Source organism: Carcharodon carcharias, chromosome 6 (assembly GCF_017639515.1).
Source record: "Carcharodon carcharias isolate sCarCar2 chromosome 6, sCarCar2.pri, whole genome shotgun sequence".
In the NCBI taxonomy this organism is placed as follows: domain Eukaryota; kingdom Metazoa; phylum Chordata; class Chondrichthyes; order Lamniformes; family Lamnidae; genus Carcharodon; species Carcharodon carcharias.
The window spans coordinates 176,682,084-176,698,181 of record NC_054472.1 but is presented as its reverse complement, the minus strand read 5'-3'; the positions used below and the strand labels follow the sequence as shown (position 1 = coordinate 176,698,181).

The following is a 16,098-nucleotide window of genomic DNA, read 5'->3' as shown; positions in this document are numbered from 1 at the left end:
AGACAAAGTTCCCTAGCAGCCCCTGGTTAATGATGAGGTAGAAAATGTCCTCGTTCAGAAAATGTTTTAGTCTCTTGCCTGCCCATACTGCTAATTTTGAAATTAGTCTTTTAACTATTGAACTAAAACTGTAGATAAAGGTAAGATAAATATACAGACATATGTCCCAGAATAGCTTTTGATCACGTTGACAAGTGGAATAACTTGAGAGCATCTTGAATAGAAAGCCCATGCACAATTTAAATATTTTTGTTTTCACTGCAGTGGGTGCACCTAGCACTCTGTTCTCTAAGTATTCTTGTGTGTCCTTAGTGCAAAGTGTTTAAAAATCCTACTGATGAAATGCATTTAACTGGTAAAATCTTATACAATTAAATTTAAACATCTTGGGGGTTTGTCATCAATGAACACCATTGTGTCATCTTGTACCTAGTGCCACTGATACCACAAATACTTTTATAAGTGCGTATTCCTCTGTACAGAGCACAGTTAAAATCCTAGTTTGATTAACTTTGAAAAATGTATTGTTTTTATTTGTTCATGGGATATGGGCATCTCTGGCCAGGTCAGTATTTATCACCCATCTCCAGCTGCCCTAGTTCAGAGGGCATTTCAGAGTCAACATTGCTGTGGGCCTGGAGTCACATTTAGGCCAGAGCAGGTAAGGACAGCAGATTTCCTTCCCTAAAGGACATTAGTGAATGGCTTTTATGACAATCGGCAATGGTTTCATGATCATCGTTAGGCTTTTAATTCCAGATTTTTGTTGAATTCAAATTTCACCATCTGCTGTGGCAAGATTTGAACCCAAATCCTCAGAACATTACCCTGGGTCCCTGGATTACTAGTCCAGCAACAATACCATTACGCCATCGCCATGTCTTCTAAGGGTACTTTATAAAGTTGTTAAATAATAAATTTTCCTCATGAATATTTGTGTAATTGATTTGCAGTTTTTCATCGGGAAAGTAGGATTTTTATTTGTGTGAAGATAATGCAAAATTTTGTCATTTTCTCCCCAACCAGAGGGAATAATAGTCTTTTCTTATTCACTCTATCAGAACTTCCATAATTTTAAAAGCTTCTATTAAATCTTCTCTCGGTCTGTTTTGCTGTGGTGAAAATAGTCTCAATATCTTTGGTCTGTCTTCATAACTAAGTTTTGTGTGCCTGCTATTATCCTGATCAATGAATGCTCTCCATAGTTTTAATGCCCTTTCTATTCCAAGATATCCAAAACTGCGCACAATACTCCATGATGTAGCCAATGTTTTTACAAATTTGCCATTACTCTTGTACTCTGTATCCTTTTACATAAAACCAAAAAGATTTTTACTTTGATGGGTTTGTCTGCTTCTAGCTTTCAAGGATTTCTATATTAGACCCCTTGGTTGTCTTATGTTCATCCAGATTTTCCATGGAGTGCGTACTCCCTTGATTTACTTCCCAAAATGTATTATCCTCATCCTTTGCCACATTACGTGCTATCTTCCAGTTATCTGCTTATTCCATAACTTGTCTGTCTTTCTAAAGCCTTTCAATTCTATGATTTGCATACGAAAATGAACAATCTTATGACACTTAATGAATTTTTTTCATTAAAAATTTATTTGGCACTTTGCAAACAATTCTTCAATGTTGGGTAACTTTCAGATGCCTCCTGTTCGACAAGCAGCCACTGGAATGGATTCCGCACCATCAAGTGGTGCGGATACAGAAGATGAATTGGAGGCTGTCCAGCAACAGAGTGCTTTGCAAGGACAATTGCTGTTGTCCAGTTCAACAAGGCAATTGGTATGTAGGTTCTATTATACTTCTAAGGAAGGAGGAGGGGAGGGGGAGGGTGCACTCCTTTGAAGCTACTTTCTGTTTGAAGTTGCCAAAAAATTGAATTGGTAGGGATTAATCATTATTACATTGACTTCTGCAGGTCAGCAGTGAGTTCACTTGTCAATATCCTTTGAAATTTATGATTTTATACGGGTGTGACTCTGAAACCTAATAACTTTAGAGCTTTTGAAACTTTTGGGGTCAGATAACTTTTGTAAATGAGTTACAGTTATCAATTCCAAAATGTTAGGGCCAGGAAGTGGGAATAGATTATATATGGGAAAAAGTATATTAACCGGAATGCAGGGGAAACAAAGATGACAGATGAGTATAAAACTCAGTCTTCACTCAAATACCAGAACTATCTTCAAATAGGAAATCTCAGTGGAAAGATAGTACAGTCTTTGTCATAAGTCTGCCTGTAACCTAAGAATTAAATTCAACACAGTGAGTTGCTTGTCTTTTGGTTTTAACGTTATCTTAAATTTCCATTGTACAAGTGAATGCTGCCAGTGGTTTATTAAGCTTACCAGTAAGTAGCAAAGCATTACATTTCTGAAAGGAGTCCGATTTGATTCCTGGTCTAGGATGTGTTAGCTCAGCAGTGATAAAGTGCTACAACTGATGGCACATCCCCCTGAGTTTAAGCATGTGGAAAAGTGGCTAGCTTTCCCAATTGTATTTGCCTACTGGAATTAGTCATATGTGGGCATTGAGTGACAACAGTCTGAAACCTGGCTGTTTAGCAACACCCTGCTGATGTTTTCTGTTGAGGTGTGCACATGTATATGTGTGCTTGCAACAATGATGGCCACTTAAACTGTCGGGCACATGTATGGCTTCACACCTTGGAGAGAAAATTGTTGAGGAAGCAAATGAACATGGGAATGATAATGTATCCTACATAACCCTAATGTTTATATTAAGTGTACTTTCATATAATTTAGGTTAATTTTCCACAATGCACTTTAGTCGGTGTTATTGCAAGGGGATTGAAGTATAAGAATAAGGACATCTTGCTACAATTGGCTTTGGTGAGACTGCACCTGAAGTACTGTGTGCAGTTTTGGCCTTGGTGTTTAAGGAAGGATATACTTGCATTTTAGGCAGTACGGTGAATGTTTGAAAGATTGGTCTCTGGGATGAGAGGCTGAGTAAATTGGGTCTTATATTCTCTGGAGTTTAGAAGAATGAGAGTTGATGTCACTGAAATACATAGGATTCTGAAGGGACTTAACTGAGAGATTGTTTCCCCTGACTAGGGAACCTAGAACATAGCACAGTCTCAGGGTGAGGGATCAATCATTTAGGATTGAGCTGTGGAGAAATTACTCAATGTTGTGAATCTCTGGAATTCTCTACCACAATGGAAACTTAATTGTTGACTATATTTAAGGCTAGAATAGGGCACATTTTTGGGCTCTTCACCAAGGGATATGGGGAGAGGTAGGAAAGTGGAGTTGAAGCCCAAGATCAGCCATGATCGTGTTGAATGGCAGGGCAGGCTTCACAGAACATAGGGGCTTCTCCTGCTCCTATCTCTTGTATTCTTAACATGGGAGAATTTCCCTACCGATTCAAAGATGGTGATTCATGTTGGCATAGTTTAACAAATGCTACCAGCTGCTTAGCTTCTTGTGTGAATCTGGATGATAAGTAGTGATGGATTATTTAACTGTGGAAGATGTTTATAGGTGAACATAGTCCCATACTTGCCTGGTGTCCTTACACGGCATTGCTATCCCGAGGCAAGTTATCTTCGCGTAAAATGGGGATTGAACATAAGTTAATTAGTATTCTGTGAAAAATATTTAATATCTTAACTTGCAATGCAGCTTGGAGAGAGCAATCATCCCAGCTTTAGGCCAGGATTGGAAGGTGGTAGCTCTGATGAGTCCATTGGACCACTTGATGAACTAAATGACATTGGATTTGAATTCAGAAGATCAGCAGAGGGTCAGGTCATAAACTCACCAGTTGTAGGTAAGCACATTATTACTTCATAAAAGACTGCTACTTGATCACTTTTCATACAATTAGGACGATACCTAGCTAAAGCTACAGGAGCATTATTCTGATGACGTTTTGCTCTCTTTATCCCTTTCTGTTGAAAGCTGGTCTCTGGTTGCCATTCTTGTTTTAACACTTGTTACTTGTGCAATTAATTTTTTTTTGCTGAGTTCAAAACATTTTCTCTTTTTTTTGTAATACACATCTAACCTTTTGACTGACTGCCTAGGCAAAGGAAGTTTTATTTTTTCAGATGAGCTCCTTAACATTTTTTTGAGATTCCTCTTAAAAACCTGAAGCAGGGTCCCAGTGTTGCCAGTTGGATCTTTGGTGGCATGCTTTGTTGGACTGAGTTATTTTTGGAAACCTTGGGCTCCAGCTGTGCATAGGAGGTTTCTATTCCTATGTCAAATTGGGATGGAAGTGTTTATTAGTAATATTTTCTTGCGCGTTCAAGATGTCATGATAATTGTGCTCTTCAAAGTCTTATATGGAGAGCCAGTATCAAGAGTTCTTTTGGTCCATACTTTTGACCTCTGGCACCATTCACTGACCTGTCCCATGTTTTGGTTTCACTATCAGCTCTGGTTTATTGCGCCTGGATGATTTTATCTGTTTCAACTTTAGAAGAAGTAGCATTGACCCTGACAGTAGTGCTTTTATGCTGTTAACACAATTGTTAAAACCTTAATCTTACAGGTGGTGGAGGGGATGGTAGCAGTGGGAATGAAGAAGATGGAAATGTCGGTGTGTCAGCTATTCCTTCTGATTCTACAACCCATGATGATCGGTGGGGATGTGAAATAGTGGACAGAAATATAGCTGGAGAAGAAGATAACAATATTAGTACAGCAACTGTTCCCTCTAATACTGCAACATACGATAATTTGCGAGGCTTCAGAATAGTGGATAGGAATGTTGCTGGCCAAGATCAAGCACATGGTACACTTTCATTAAATGGGAATAAGGAATTTATTGTTGGTCAGAATGAGGTAAGAAAGTAAATGAAACACATTTAAAGTTTTCCATGTCATTTTTCAACCTAATGAACTCTATACTGCATCTGTAGATTTGAGTTGCTGTGATGATTAAATTTGCATAATTGTAGGATGTAATTTATTTACAAACTGCTTCCAATGCTGTAGTTATCTTCTCTTTTAGACAGAGGGTCGTTTAGGCCCAGTAGGCAATGGAAAAGTTATTACCACTGTTCCTGGAACAGCTCTTAATTTATCCTCCAGAAGAAGTTCAACTCATCATCAGGAAGCTTCAGTAAGTGAAGTCCCTTCAAAGACCATAATTGCTATGATGTTTAAATCATTTCGGAATTTCTACCTACTGGAGGTAACATCAATGTCTGGCTTCAAAAGGATTGACTTATGGCCAATCTCTTAAGATATAAATGGAGAGAGAGAATTATGCAAGAAAGTGGAAATAGTTGCAGGGTGGGAGGGCCCTGGGCGCACCAACCTGGTGAGTATTCTGGAGTGAGAGAGAGAGCCTCATAGCATTATATCTCTCACAAAGATGTTCCCTCAAGTGAGGACTTGTATTAAGCATTTGCTAAGTTTAGTGTTGGGTTTTGGATATCAAAAGTTGCCTTGCAGAAATCCTTCCCTATGCAGGGCATTGTAATGAGGAAACCCTTGAGCATGGAACAACAGCTGCAGGCTAGGGTTTGCGAGCATGCATTCTTATTTTCATGGCTTGGTGCTTCTGCTTTTTTGTTTTTGGAATCTGAGCTCACAAAGCTGCGATTGTTGCCTATCCCTGCAGTCATTTGGTGGCATAGGAGCAACCAGATGCTGGTCAGACCCCACACCTCCAACTGGTGAATACAAGAAATAGGAGCGAGAGTAGGCCACAAGGCCCATCAAGCCTCCTCTGCCATTCAATATGATCATGGCTGATCTTGGGCTTCAACTTCATTTTCCTGCCCATTCCTCATATCCCTGAATTCCCTGAGACCAAAACTCTGTCTATCCCAGCCTTAAATGTATTCAGCAATAGAGTACCTGCAATCCTCTAAGTAGGGAATTTCAAATATTCTCAACCCTTTGAGTGAAGTAATTTCTCCTCATCTCGGTCCGAAATGATCGGCCTCTTATCCTGAGACTGTGCTCTCTTGTTTTAGATTCCCTGACCAGTGGAAACAATCTCTCGGCGTCCACCTTATCAAGCCCCTTTGAAATCTTGTATGTTTCAATAAGGTCGTTTCTCATTATTCTAAACTCCAGAGAACATTAGCCCAATTTATTCAGCCAATCCTCCATAGGACAACCCTTTCACCCCAGGGACCAATTTAGTGAACCTTCACTGTACCACCTCCAATGCAAGTATATCCTTTCTTAAATGTGGATATCAAAACTGCACATGGTATTCCAGTTGTGGTCTTGCCAAAACCCTGTACAATTGTAGCAAAACTTCTTTATTCTTGTACTCCAATTTCTTTGCAATAAAGGCCAACATGCCATTTGCCTACCTAATTGCTTGCTGCACTTGCATGCTAACTTTCCATGCTGCTTGAATGAACATGCCCAAGTCTCTTTGAATATTAACACTTGCAAGTTTCTCATCTTTTGAAAAATCTTCTGCTTTTCTAGTCTTTCGACCAAAGTGAATAACTTCACACTTCCCTGCATTATACTCCATCTGCCATCTTGTTGCCCACTCACTTTACCTGTCTATATCTCTTTGCAGCATCTGTGTCCCCCTCACAGCTTACTTTTCTACTTAGCTTTGTATCATCAGCAAACTTAGATGAAGAGACAGAGTAATGTATCTAAGACATTAATATAGATTGTAAATAGCTGAGGCCCCAGTACTGATCCTTGCGGCACTCCACTGTTCACTGCCTGCCAACTTGGAAAAAGCCCTGTTTATGCCTGCTTTCTGCTTCCTATCTGTTAACTAACCTTCTATCCATGCTAATATACTACCCCCCACTCCATGAGCCCTTATCTTGCCTATTAACCTCTTGTGTGGCACCTTATTGAATGCCATTTGGAAATCCAGGTATACTAAATCTACTGGTTCACTTTTATTTGCCTGCTACACCCTCCGAGAAACTTGAGTAAATTTGTTAAACAGGATTTCCCTTCAGTGAAGCCATGTTGACTTGTTCTAATCACACTGTGCTTTTCTAAGTGCAGTGTTAAGACTTCTTTAATAATAGATCCCAGCATGTTCCCAACAACTGATGTTAGGCTAGCTGGCCTGTAGTTCACTTTTTTTTCTCTCACTGCTTTTTAAGAAAGGAGGGAAACATTTACCAACTTCCAATCTAATGGGACCATCCCCATTGAAACCACTTTGGTAGTAAATGCTGCTTGCCCATGCTGTGATTAGGAGAATTGTAGCATTGCATTTGATCATCTTAACAGGAAGTTGCACTGCTCATAATGACATTTGCAAAAACAAAAGCTACCTCTCGTCACATTATTTCTGCTGAACAGCCTGTACATTGAATTTATTCCCAGCTTCACGGTTCCACAATTCTTAAATGGCACTTTTATTGAATACACATGCTTCCGGTCTCAGCATTTTATTCCTAATGCTTTAGCATTTAAAGAAAGGCTCCCAATTTGATTGAGTCTTTTGTCTTGGGTCTTTAGTTTACGGTATTATTTCGTGTTTTCTTCTCTGATTCTCTAACTTCCAAGTTCTGCTTTTCCACAGTACAATCTGGCCATTCTTCTATGTCTAGTTTTGATTCCATTCGTTATTAGCAAATCTTCATCTTCCTAATTAGAAGCGCTCCATCTTTCATGAAGTAACCAGATTTACTCTGTTTTCTGTTATTTATAAAACTAACAACATTTAGCACACCCAATAAGCCAGCTACATCATCTGCTATGATTCAATTCATTGGCTGATTATCCTACCAAAGACCAGAAATTGTCCTCCAACTGTAATTTCTGAGCCCTCATACTTCAATTTCTTGATAATTAACCTAAAGCTATTTGAGCATACTCCTCTCCTGCATTATTTATTCCTGCATGAACACCCACTTCCCTTCACTTTGGAATCTGAAACTTCGTGCCTGAGGCAGAGGAATAAGATGTTGATGGGGCCATAGTTTTTGTTTGAGTAGTGGAAATTGACAAGAGTTATAGATTGGATGGGAGGATGTCTGGGAGAAGGACCAAGAGGAAGCAGTTCAAGAGAGTAATCAGGGTCTCAAGTATGTGGTGATGAAAAAGTGGTCTCGTGCGTGGTATGACCGTTGATGGGAAATCGATATGGAGAGCGAGGTTGATTGAAATGGACAGGCAAGGAAACAAAGAACAAGGGGACTGGTTAGTTTTAAGTTGGAAACCGGTTGTATTACTTTGCAGCATTAAAATTCCAATAAACTATTACTTTTTAGAATTGATTTCAGATTTCACTAATGCCTCCTATGAAGCTAAATGCACTAGTGCCTGCATATCAGTTGAGTAGACAGATGTAGAGTCAGTCTTTTTCTTTTTTATTGTGACATGATCTCAAGCTCTGAAAAGCAAATTCCCTTTAAAGATTGTTATTAAGCCCTGAATAATTTTTTTTGCTGTAACTTTGTGAGTCAGAACTTATAAAGACTGCAAAGTAATTTCACGAAGGATCCTTGGAGAGTTGGCACATATTACAATAGTCTGGGGTGGATTCAATGGAGCCAGGAGAAGCAGTAGTGCAGTGGGCTTCAAGAAAATATGGTTTGTTTCTAATTATCTATCTCTTTTAGTTAAAAGCATTGTGCATGCAGTAGCATTGTTTTGTTTCAGATGATTTTTATGGTGGCTTATAGCTTTAAAGATTTCTGCAACTGAGCCATTGGTAGCCTAAATTTATTTCTGTTTTGGTTCCACAGAATGCTATGAATACCAATGAAATGAAGCTGGATTCTGCATATTTTCGCACTGTGGGAGGCAATATTACCACAGATGATCAGTTACTTTTTGCTGTCCAAGACTCACCTTTTCATCTTTCTCAGATCACCTGCTCACCTTGTGATAATGACGACTTGGGTCTTGGAGGTGGACCTTGTGGAGACATTACAATAGGCCAGTCAGCAGGTACAGGAAGTTGTGATGATGCTGATTGGACCTTATGTGCTGATTCAGGCCCACCTCTTGCTGCTGCCTACTTATCACCTGTGTATCCAGATGAAAGTGCAATTGAGACATGGCAAGATTCCTCAAAAAACTCTCAGTTTCGTAAACAGCAGAAAGCTGAGTGGAGCACTGGATGCTCCCAATGGGATAGTGGAGAAGGTACCCTTTTACAGTTACTAATCCTAGTCTGCATATTCATTTAGATTGATTGAAGATGCTAGGTGTTTTGCAGCTGGCTTGTGTAACTGATTCCAAAGGATTTACGCAATGAAAATATTGAATCCAATTGCTTTAATATTACTACTTCAACTTTTTTATCCTTTTAAAAAGAAGCAGTGATTCTATTCAACAAAAACTGCTGAGAACACAGAGGATGCAGCACTCCTGGGCACATGAACATCATGTCGATTGCCTAATTGTCATCAGTAACATATTAACAAAAATCTTTTAGAAGTGGGACACTGATCCACACAGCCATGATGTAACTTTGAATTGATAACATCAAGCAGGTGCAAAATGCATAGTGATATCTCTCTTTCTCTTCCCTGCTATGCCTACATAACATATACCTCCTGTGTCTATTCACCTGTTTGTTGGGATTAAAGCGCATGGGTTTGGGGGTAGTGTATTGAGACAGATAGCAAACTGATTGGCAGACAGGAAACAAACAGTAGGAATAAACGGGTCTTTTTCCGAACGGCAGACATCGACTAGTGGGGTACTGCAGGGATCGGTGCTGGGACCCCAGCTATTCACAAAATATATATTAATAATTTTTAGATGAGGGAACTAAATGTAATATCTCTAACTTCGCAGATGACACAGAAGCTAGATGGGAGAGTGAGCTGAGGAGGAGGATGCAGAGATGCTTCAGTGTGATTTGGACAAGCTGAATGAGTGGGCAAATGCATGGCAGATGCAGCATAATGTGGATAAACGTGAGGTTATGCACTTTGGTAGCAAAAACAGGAAGGCAGATTATTATCTGAATGGCTATAAATTGAGAGAGGGGAATGTGCAACGAGACCTGGGTGTCCTCATACACCAGTCGCTGAAGGGAAGCATGCAGGCAAATGGTATGTTGGCCTTCATAGCCAGAGGATTTGAGTGCAGGAGCAGGGATGTCTTGCTGCAATTATACAGGGCCTTGGTGAGACAACACCTGGAATATTGTATGCAATTTTGGTCTCCTTATCTGAGGAAGGATGTTCTTGCTATAGAGGGAGTGCAGTGAAGGTTTACCAGACAGATTCCTGGGATGGTGGGTTTGACATATAAGGCGAAATTGAGTTGGTTAGGATTATATTCGCTGGAGTTCAGAAGAATGAGGGGGGATCTCATAGAAACCTATAAAATTCTAACAAGACTAGGTAGGAAGGATGTTCCTGATGGTAGGGGAGCCCAGAACCAGGGGTCACAGCCTGAGGATACGGGGTAAACCATTTAGGACTGAGATGAAGAGAAATTCCTTCACCCGGAGAGTGGTGAGCCTGTGGAATTCGCTACCACAGAAAGTAGTTGAGGACAAAACATTGTATGTTTTCAAGAAAGAGTTAGATATAGCTCTTGGGGCGAAAGGGATCAAAGGATATGGGGAGAAAACGGGAGCAGGCTGTTGAGTTGGATGATCAGCCATGATCATGATGAATGGCAGAACAGGCTCGAAGGGCAGAATGGCCTACTCCTGCTATTTTCTATATTCTCTCTTCTCTGGAATCCTTCCCTCTCATTTCCCCCTTTTCTGTGGGAAAGTGAGAAAACATAGGAACTTCACCTGGAGAACTGCATTCAGTTTTGTGTCAATGCACCTTGCTAAAGAGATATTAGGAGAGGGGTACAGTTTAAAGAGTTAAATGAGGGTGGCTTGTATGAACTTAGTTTGTATTCCATTGAGTTTAGAAAATTGAGAGCTGATCAAAGGTGTTTAAAACATCCCTTTGGCCACCAAGTGACACTTCTTTCCAGGCTTCCCTTGACCCTAGCTCTGATCCCATATTGTTTTCTTGTTTCCTCATGCCCCCTCCCAGCTCACTGAAATCTAGTTCCTCCTCCCGGTATCCTATTCCCGCTGAACTGCTAACCACTTGGCTTCCCTTCCAGGCCCCTATGCTAGCTGACATTGTAATTAATACCCTCTCAGGTGCCGTTCCTCTCCATTTGAAAATAACCTCATTCTCTGAAAATTTTTAAAAAAATTCCCCTACCCCGCAGTCCTTTCAAACTACTTTCCATCTCCAAAGCCCATTTCTTCAGTTCTTACTTTTGACACCAGCCAATCTTCACCTATCTTTCCCACAACTCCAGGTTTGAATCTCTGAAATCCTAGTTTCTGGTCATTCAACAGTACAAACAGTTCTAATCAAATCACAACTGACATTGTTTGATTGTGACTATATACAGTATTCCTCCTCCTCTGCAATCTTGGAAGTGATCTGTCACAGCACCCTCCTCCAACACCACCCCTGTTGTCGACCTTGGTGGGACTAACTTTAGTTGGTTTCATGGTTTCTCCTCTTCCACATACTGTTACCTTTGGAGTCCCTCAAAGATCCATCTATGGCCACATTCTCTTCTGCATGTTGGTCTTCAATGACAACATCTGAAGAATTGGCCAATATATGTCATATAGCTAGCTTCTGTGCACCTAAATTTAAAGGGGGGAAATCAGTCAGGTTTCTGCTTTTGATCAAAATCCAGGATGTAGATGTATGTTAGTGTCAGATGAGGGTGGTATCTGGCTCAACTTTGATATTTGAAAGTCAAAAAAACTGTCTTTATTCATGGAGACTGCAAATGTGGAATGAGTGTAGTAATAGAGGATTGCTGATACTATAGAACTGTACCATACAAAGTTCATATCTTCAACAAAGGAGATGGAGAAGACTGGACATAAAAGGCTCCTGTTAAGTATTTACCCAAAATGCCTTCCTTTTGCAGGGGAGAGACCTAGTGTGGTTTACCAAAATGAAGAAGGAAACTGGGTGACAGATCTAGCTTATTATTATTCATTGGATAAAGAACAGGATCAGTTCAATTTGCCAACCGATCTAGCCAATAGTATTCAAGAAGAAGAATTCGTTACTGGCAGTAAGATTTTAGCTACTCTATAACATTTTTAAAGGAATAGCTTTGAGGAAACGTTTTTTACTAATGTTTTACTGAATCCTTTTAAATGTGTTTTACAGATAAAGCTGCTGCATTGATTAAAGAAGATCAAAAGGAGTTTGAGGAAAAACACCCATTTCTTCAGGTTTGAGAGAATTATTTTGTTGTTCTTCCTAATGTACTTCAATGAAAAACTTGTCTAGATTAAGGTAAATGTGAATGCCTTTGACGATCTAGGGAATTGGGGCTTACCTCTGAAAACAGACTGAAATAGGGAGCCTGGAATTTCTAAAGTAAGAACCATAGGGAAGGCTCACAGAAAATACAGTATTTATTTCTGAACCAGACTAATAGGGTTGAAAATTCCTGATGTTTTCACTTTTGCTTCTGTTTTAAGTTTTACAACAGATAAAACAGTTTCACTAACTTAGATAAAAATCAAGGACTCTGCAGCAGTTTTCTACAACAGTTTTATGAAACACAAGACAAATTTGCACCTGTACAGTGATTAGCGAACTCATAAGGCTCCAGCATTCATCATCTGGCAGCTCAGTGCTCAAAACTCTATTCGATAATGATGGTGTTATTCTGGACACCCTAATAGTTTTTTATTTGCACTCCTTTAGCTAATATTTCTTTAATATACATTTACAGGGCTTTCCTTTTACTTTGCTGGCTGTTTGACAATGCCTTCAACTCTATTAAATAGTAAAGGAGCAAGTGAATAATAACTCTATACGTATAGTTATATATGTTTATATATAAAATATATGTTTATATATTGTCTGCAGTGGTATTTAAGCTTATAAAGCTGCTCAATGCAATTTAAAACAAGTTAATGCTGCAGTGGTCCCCAGCTGATGAAATCATGTATCATGCTGTAATGCTGCTAATCTTGTTTGCATTGAATTGTACTTCTCCCTCTTAAAAGTACCAAGAATCGCTGGTTGCTGAACAGGTGATTCTGTAATCTCGCATCCTTGTACAGCAAACTGAGAGTGGTTGATTTTTCACTTGTCGTGCACATGGGGAATGCAAAGTTTTCAGATCTCTGTCACCTTGACATCACTCTAGGAGTTGCCAGCTGTTGGAGGTGGAAGGCAAATCAGAATGCCTGCACCTACAAAATGAGTGGCTAAACATAGCCAAGAAGTGGTATAGACTAATGATTAGAACATGGAAAATCACCATCTATGGATATGTCTGGCTAATTTTGCAGTGAGGCTTCTGCAAAATGCTCATACGAGGTAAACCGTGATTTGGGAAAAGGAGACTGATAACTCTCTCAAACAATAAGCAGCCAAGCAGAATGTAAATAACTTGCTGTGAAATTCACAAAACTTACAATCAGATACCTATCTGAATTTTTTTTACATTAAAACTTGGGGCTTTTTAACCTCCCAAGTAATTGGCCAGTGACTAATGAATAATTGTAACAATAATTTGATTTGAGCTGGGTCATAGCTTCCAAGTAAAGTAAGGCTTTTTAAGCCACTTAAGTGCCATAGCAAAACTGAAGAAGTCAACATCAAGCTAATTTTTTTATTCATTCATGGGATGTGGGCATCACTGGCTAGGATGGGCATTTGCCCACTCCTAATTGTTCTTGTTCAAAGGGCATTTAAGAGTCAACCACATTGCTGTGAGAGAGTCTGGAGTCACGTGTAGACCAGACCAGGTAAGGACAGTAGATTTCTTTCTTTAAAGGATATTAGTGAACCAGATGGGTTTTTACAACTATCAGCAATGGTTTCATGGTCATCATCAGACTTTTAATTCCAAATTTTTATTGAATTCAAATTTCACCGTCTGCCATGGTGAGCTTTGAACCCGGATCCTCAGAGTCTTACTCTGGGTCTCTGGATTACTAGTCCAGTGACACTGTCACTGCCTCCCTTCTTGGACATAAAATTTGAGGATAAAAATTTAGCATTTACTATCCTATAGTTTTCTAGCTCCTAATTAATTGTTGAATCAGATACAATTTTGCAGCCATTCCTACTGTAGCAGCAACTTGTGAACAATGACACAAGAAGTCATCTGGTTCTCATCTTGTCTTTAGCCTTTCATGATTTTCTTAAAGCTTTGAGCCAAATTTTGTTAGATTGGTTGTAAACAGCCATGCAATAGCACCTTTAAATGATTACCATTTAGGCCAGACAAAATTTCATTAAAAAATTGCAAAATAAGATCCTTAATGATTTGTAATATATCTATGATCCATCACCAGTTTGCGATGGTTAATTCTGGACTTAAATCAGGTAAGTTTTCATTTTTTCTTATCAACTGAATTTGGCCTTGTGATTATAACAGTAACTGCTTTAAGTATTTTTGACATACAAATGAATTAAACTAATTTATTGAAGATTGTAATTTAAAAATAAGTTTGGATAGCCAAGTGCATTCTTTCCTATTGAAACAAATTTGTTCATAATGGGCAGGTGAAAAGTTATGGAATTCAAGATGACAGACAGATGACTTTTGCCAACTACTTTAAATGTGAACCTGGATGTATTTTTCCATGTTTTACAGCTACTAAGGTGTATTGTATGTCTATCTATTCAGCACAATTTCCCTAACAATTTCTGAGCATTTTAATTTCAAATGTATTGACTATTCACCAACAAAGTGAAGGGGAATTACAAAAAAAAGAAAAGATTCAATTAATTGTGAAACTAGCAATTATTCCTACTGTTTGGCATCCATAAACATAGAGACCATATGTACAGTTAACTATCATATTGAGAACCAAGGTTCATAATTTGAAGTGTCTTCTCACCTGTACAGGAGGATAAAATGGACACGACAGTTACAAATGGAGCATGTGGAAGTGATTCATGGCAGCTGCCAGCTAATAGCTGCTTGATATTGAGAGCATCTCAGGCAGGATCTGACTTTATGCAAGGCAGTCAGAGTTATCTTCGCCTCACTCTGGGAGAATTCTTTGGTGAAAGATCAGAGGCTCTTGGATGTCTTGGAGAACAAAACAGTAGCATAAAACGGGTTAGTTCAAGGTTGCAATCGACATTTTTTTAAAAAATAAGTATTAAAAATAACTGTCTCAGCCTCTAATTGAATTCTCATTTCACATTTCCACATTAAGTAAAATCTTAACCCATTCTCTTTAGACTATTTGGGTAACTAAGAAGAGATCCTCCAAAGAAATTGTTCAAAACTAGAAATGTACAACTAAACTTCTGTTGTCTATGTGTTTTTCCTTAATTTATGTTGGTAGTAATTGAGACTATTCCTAAATCTATTAGCCTTCATTTGGATATTCCATAACGTCACCAGAACACCGAGCACCTGTTCCTTTATTTGAACCTAATTTGTCACAAGTCCACAATGAAACCAGTAAGCTTTGCCGTGATGATGCACTTTATTCAGGTAAAATAAAACCTATATTTTTGTTTGCACAAGTTGAGTATTCTTTAATAAATGTGCAAGTGCCAAAATTGATTAAAATAAATAACAAGAAACTATTGTTTTGACTGGCAGGTGGGTCACTAACTGAAGAACACTATTTAAGATGATTGGGAAAAGAGCCAGCGGGGAGATGAGGATATTTTAATTTTATAACCTGGAATGCACTTCCTGAAGGGTGGAAGAAGATTGAATAACAACTTTTAAAAATGAATTGTAAATATATTTCAAAAGGAAAAATTTACAGGGGCATGGGAAACGAGCAATGGAGCGGCTCTTCTGTCAAGTTGGCATGAGCCAAATGGCCACCACTGTTTATTTTTATTCATCCACGGGGTGTGGGCTTCACTGGCTGGGCCAGCATTTATTGCCCATCCCCAGTTGCTCTCGAGAAGGTGGTGATGAGCTGCCTTCTTGAGCTGTCCATGTGGTGCAGATACACCCACAGTGCTGTTAGGAAGGGAGTTCCAGGATTTAGACCCCGCGGCAGTGAAGGAACAGCGATATATTTCCAAGCCAGGATGATGAGTGACTTGGAGGGGAACTTCCAGATGGTGGCATTCCCATCCATCTGCTGACCTTGTCCTTCTAGATGGGTCGTGGGTTTGGAAGATGCTGTCGAAGGAGCCTTGGTGAATTC

General features: G+C 39.2%; 1 protein-coding gene across 1 annotated transcript in view; it reads left to right on the top strand.

Moving 5' to 3' along the window:
• cep192 (centrosomal protein 192) overlaps window positions 1-16,098 on the top strand; it is a 161,757-nt gene that overhangs the window by 47,663 nt on the left and 97,996 nt on the right. The window contains exons 17-25 of the mRNA XM_041189313.1: window positions 1,654-1,794; window positions 3,666-3,813; window positions 4,540-4,832; window positions 5,002-5,112; window positions 8,687-9,089; window positions 11,868-12,017; window positions 12,116-12,180; window positions 14,823-15,038; window positions 15,299-15,422. Coding sequence (XP_041045247.1) covers window positions 1,654-1,794; window positions 3,666-3,813; window positions 4,540-4,832; window positions 5,002-5,112; window positions 8,687-9,089; window positions 11,868-12,017; window positions 12,116-12,180; window positions 14,823-15,038; window positions 15,299-15,422 — 1,651 coding nt within the window. The remainder of the gene's footprint in view (window positions 1-1,653; window positions 1,795-3,665; window positions 3,814-4,539; window positions 4,833-5,001; window positions 5,113-8,686; window positions 9,090-11,867; window positions 12,018-12,115; window positions 12,181-14,822; window positions 15,039-15,298; window positions 15,423-16,098) is intronic.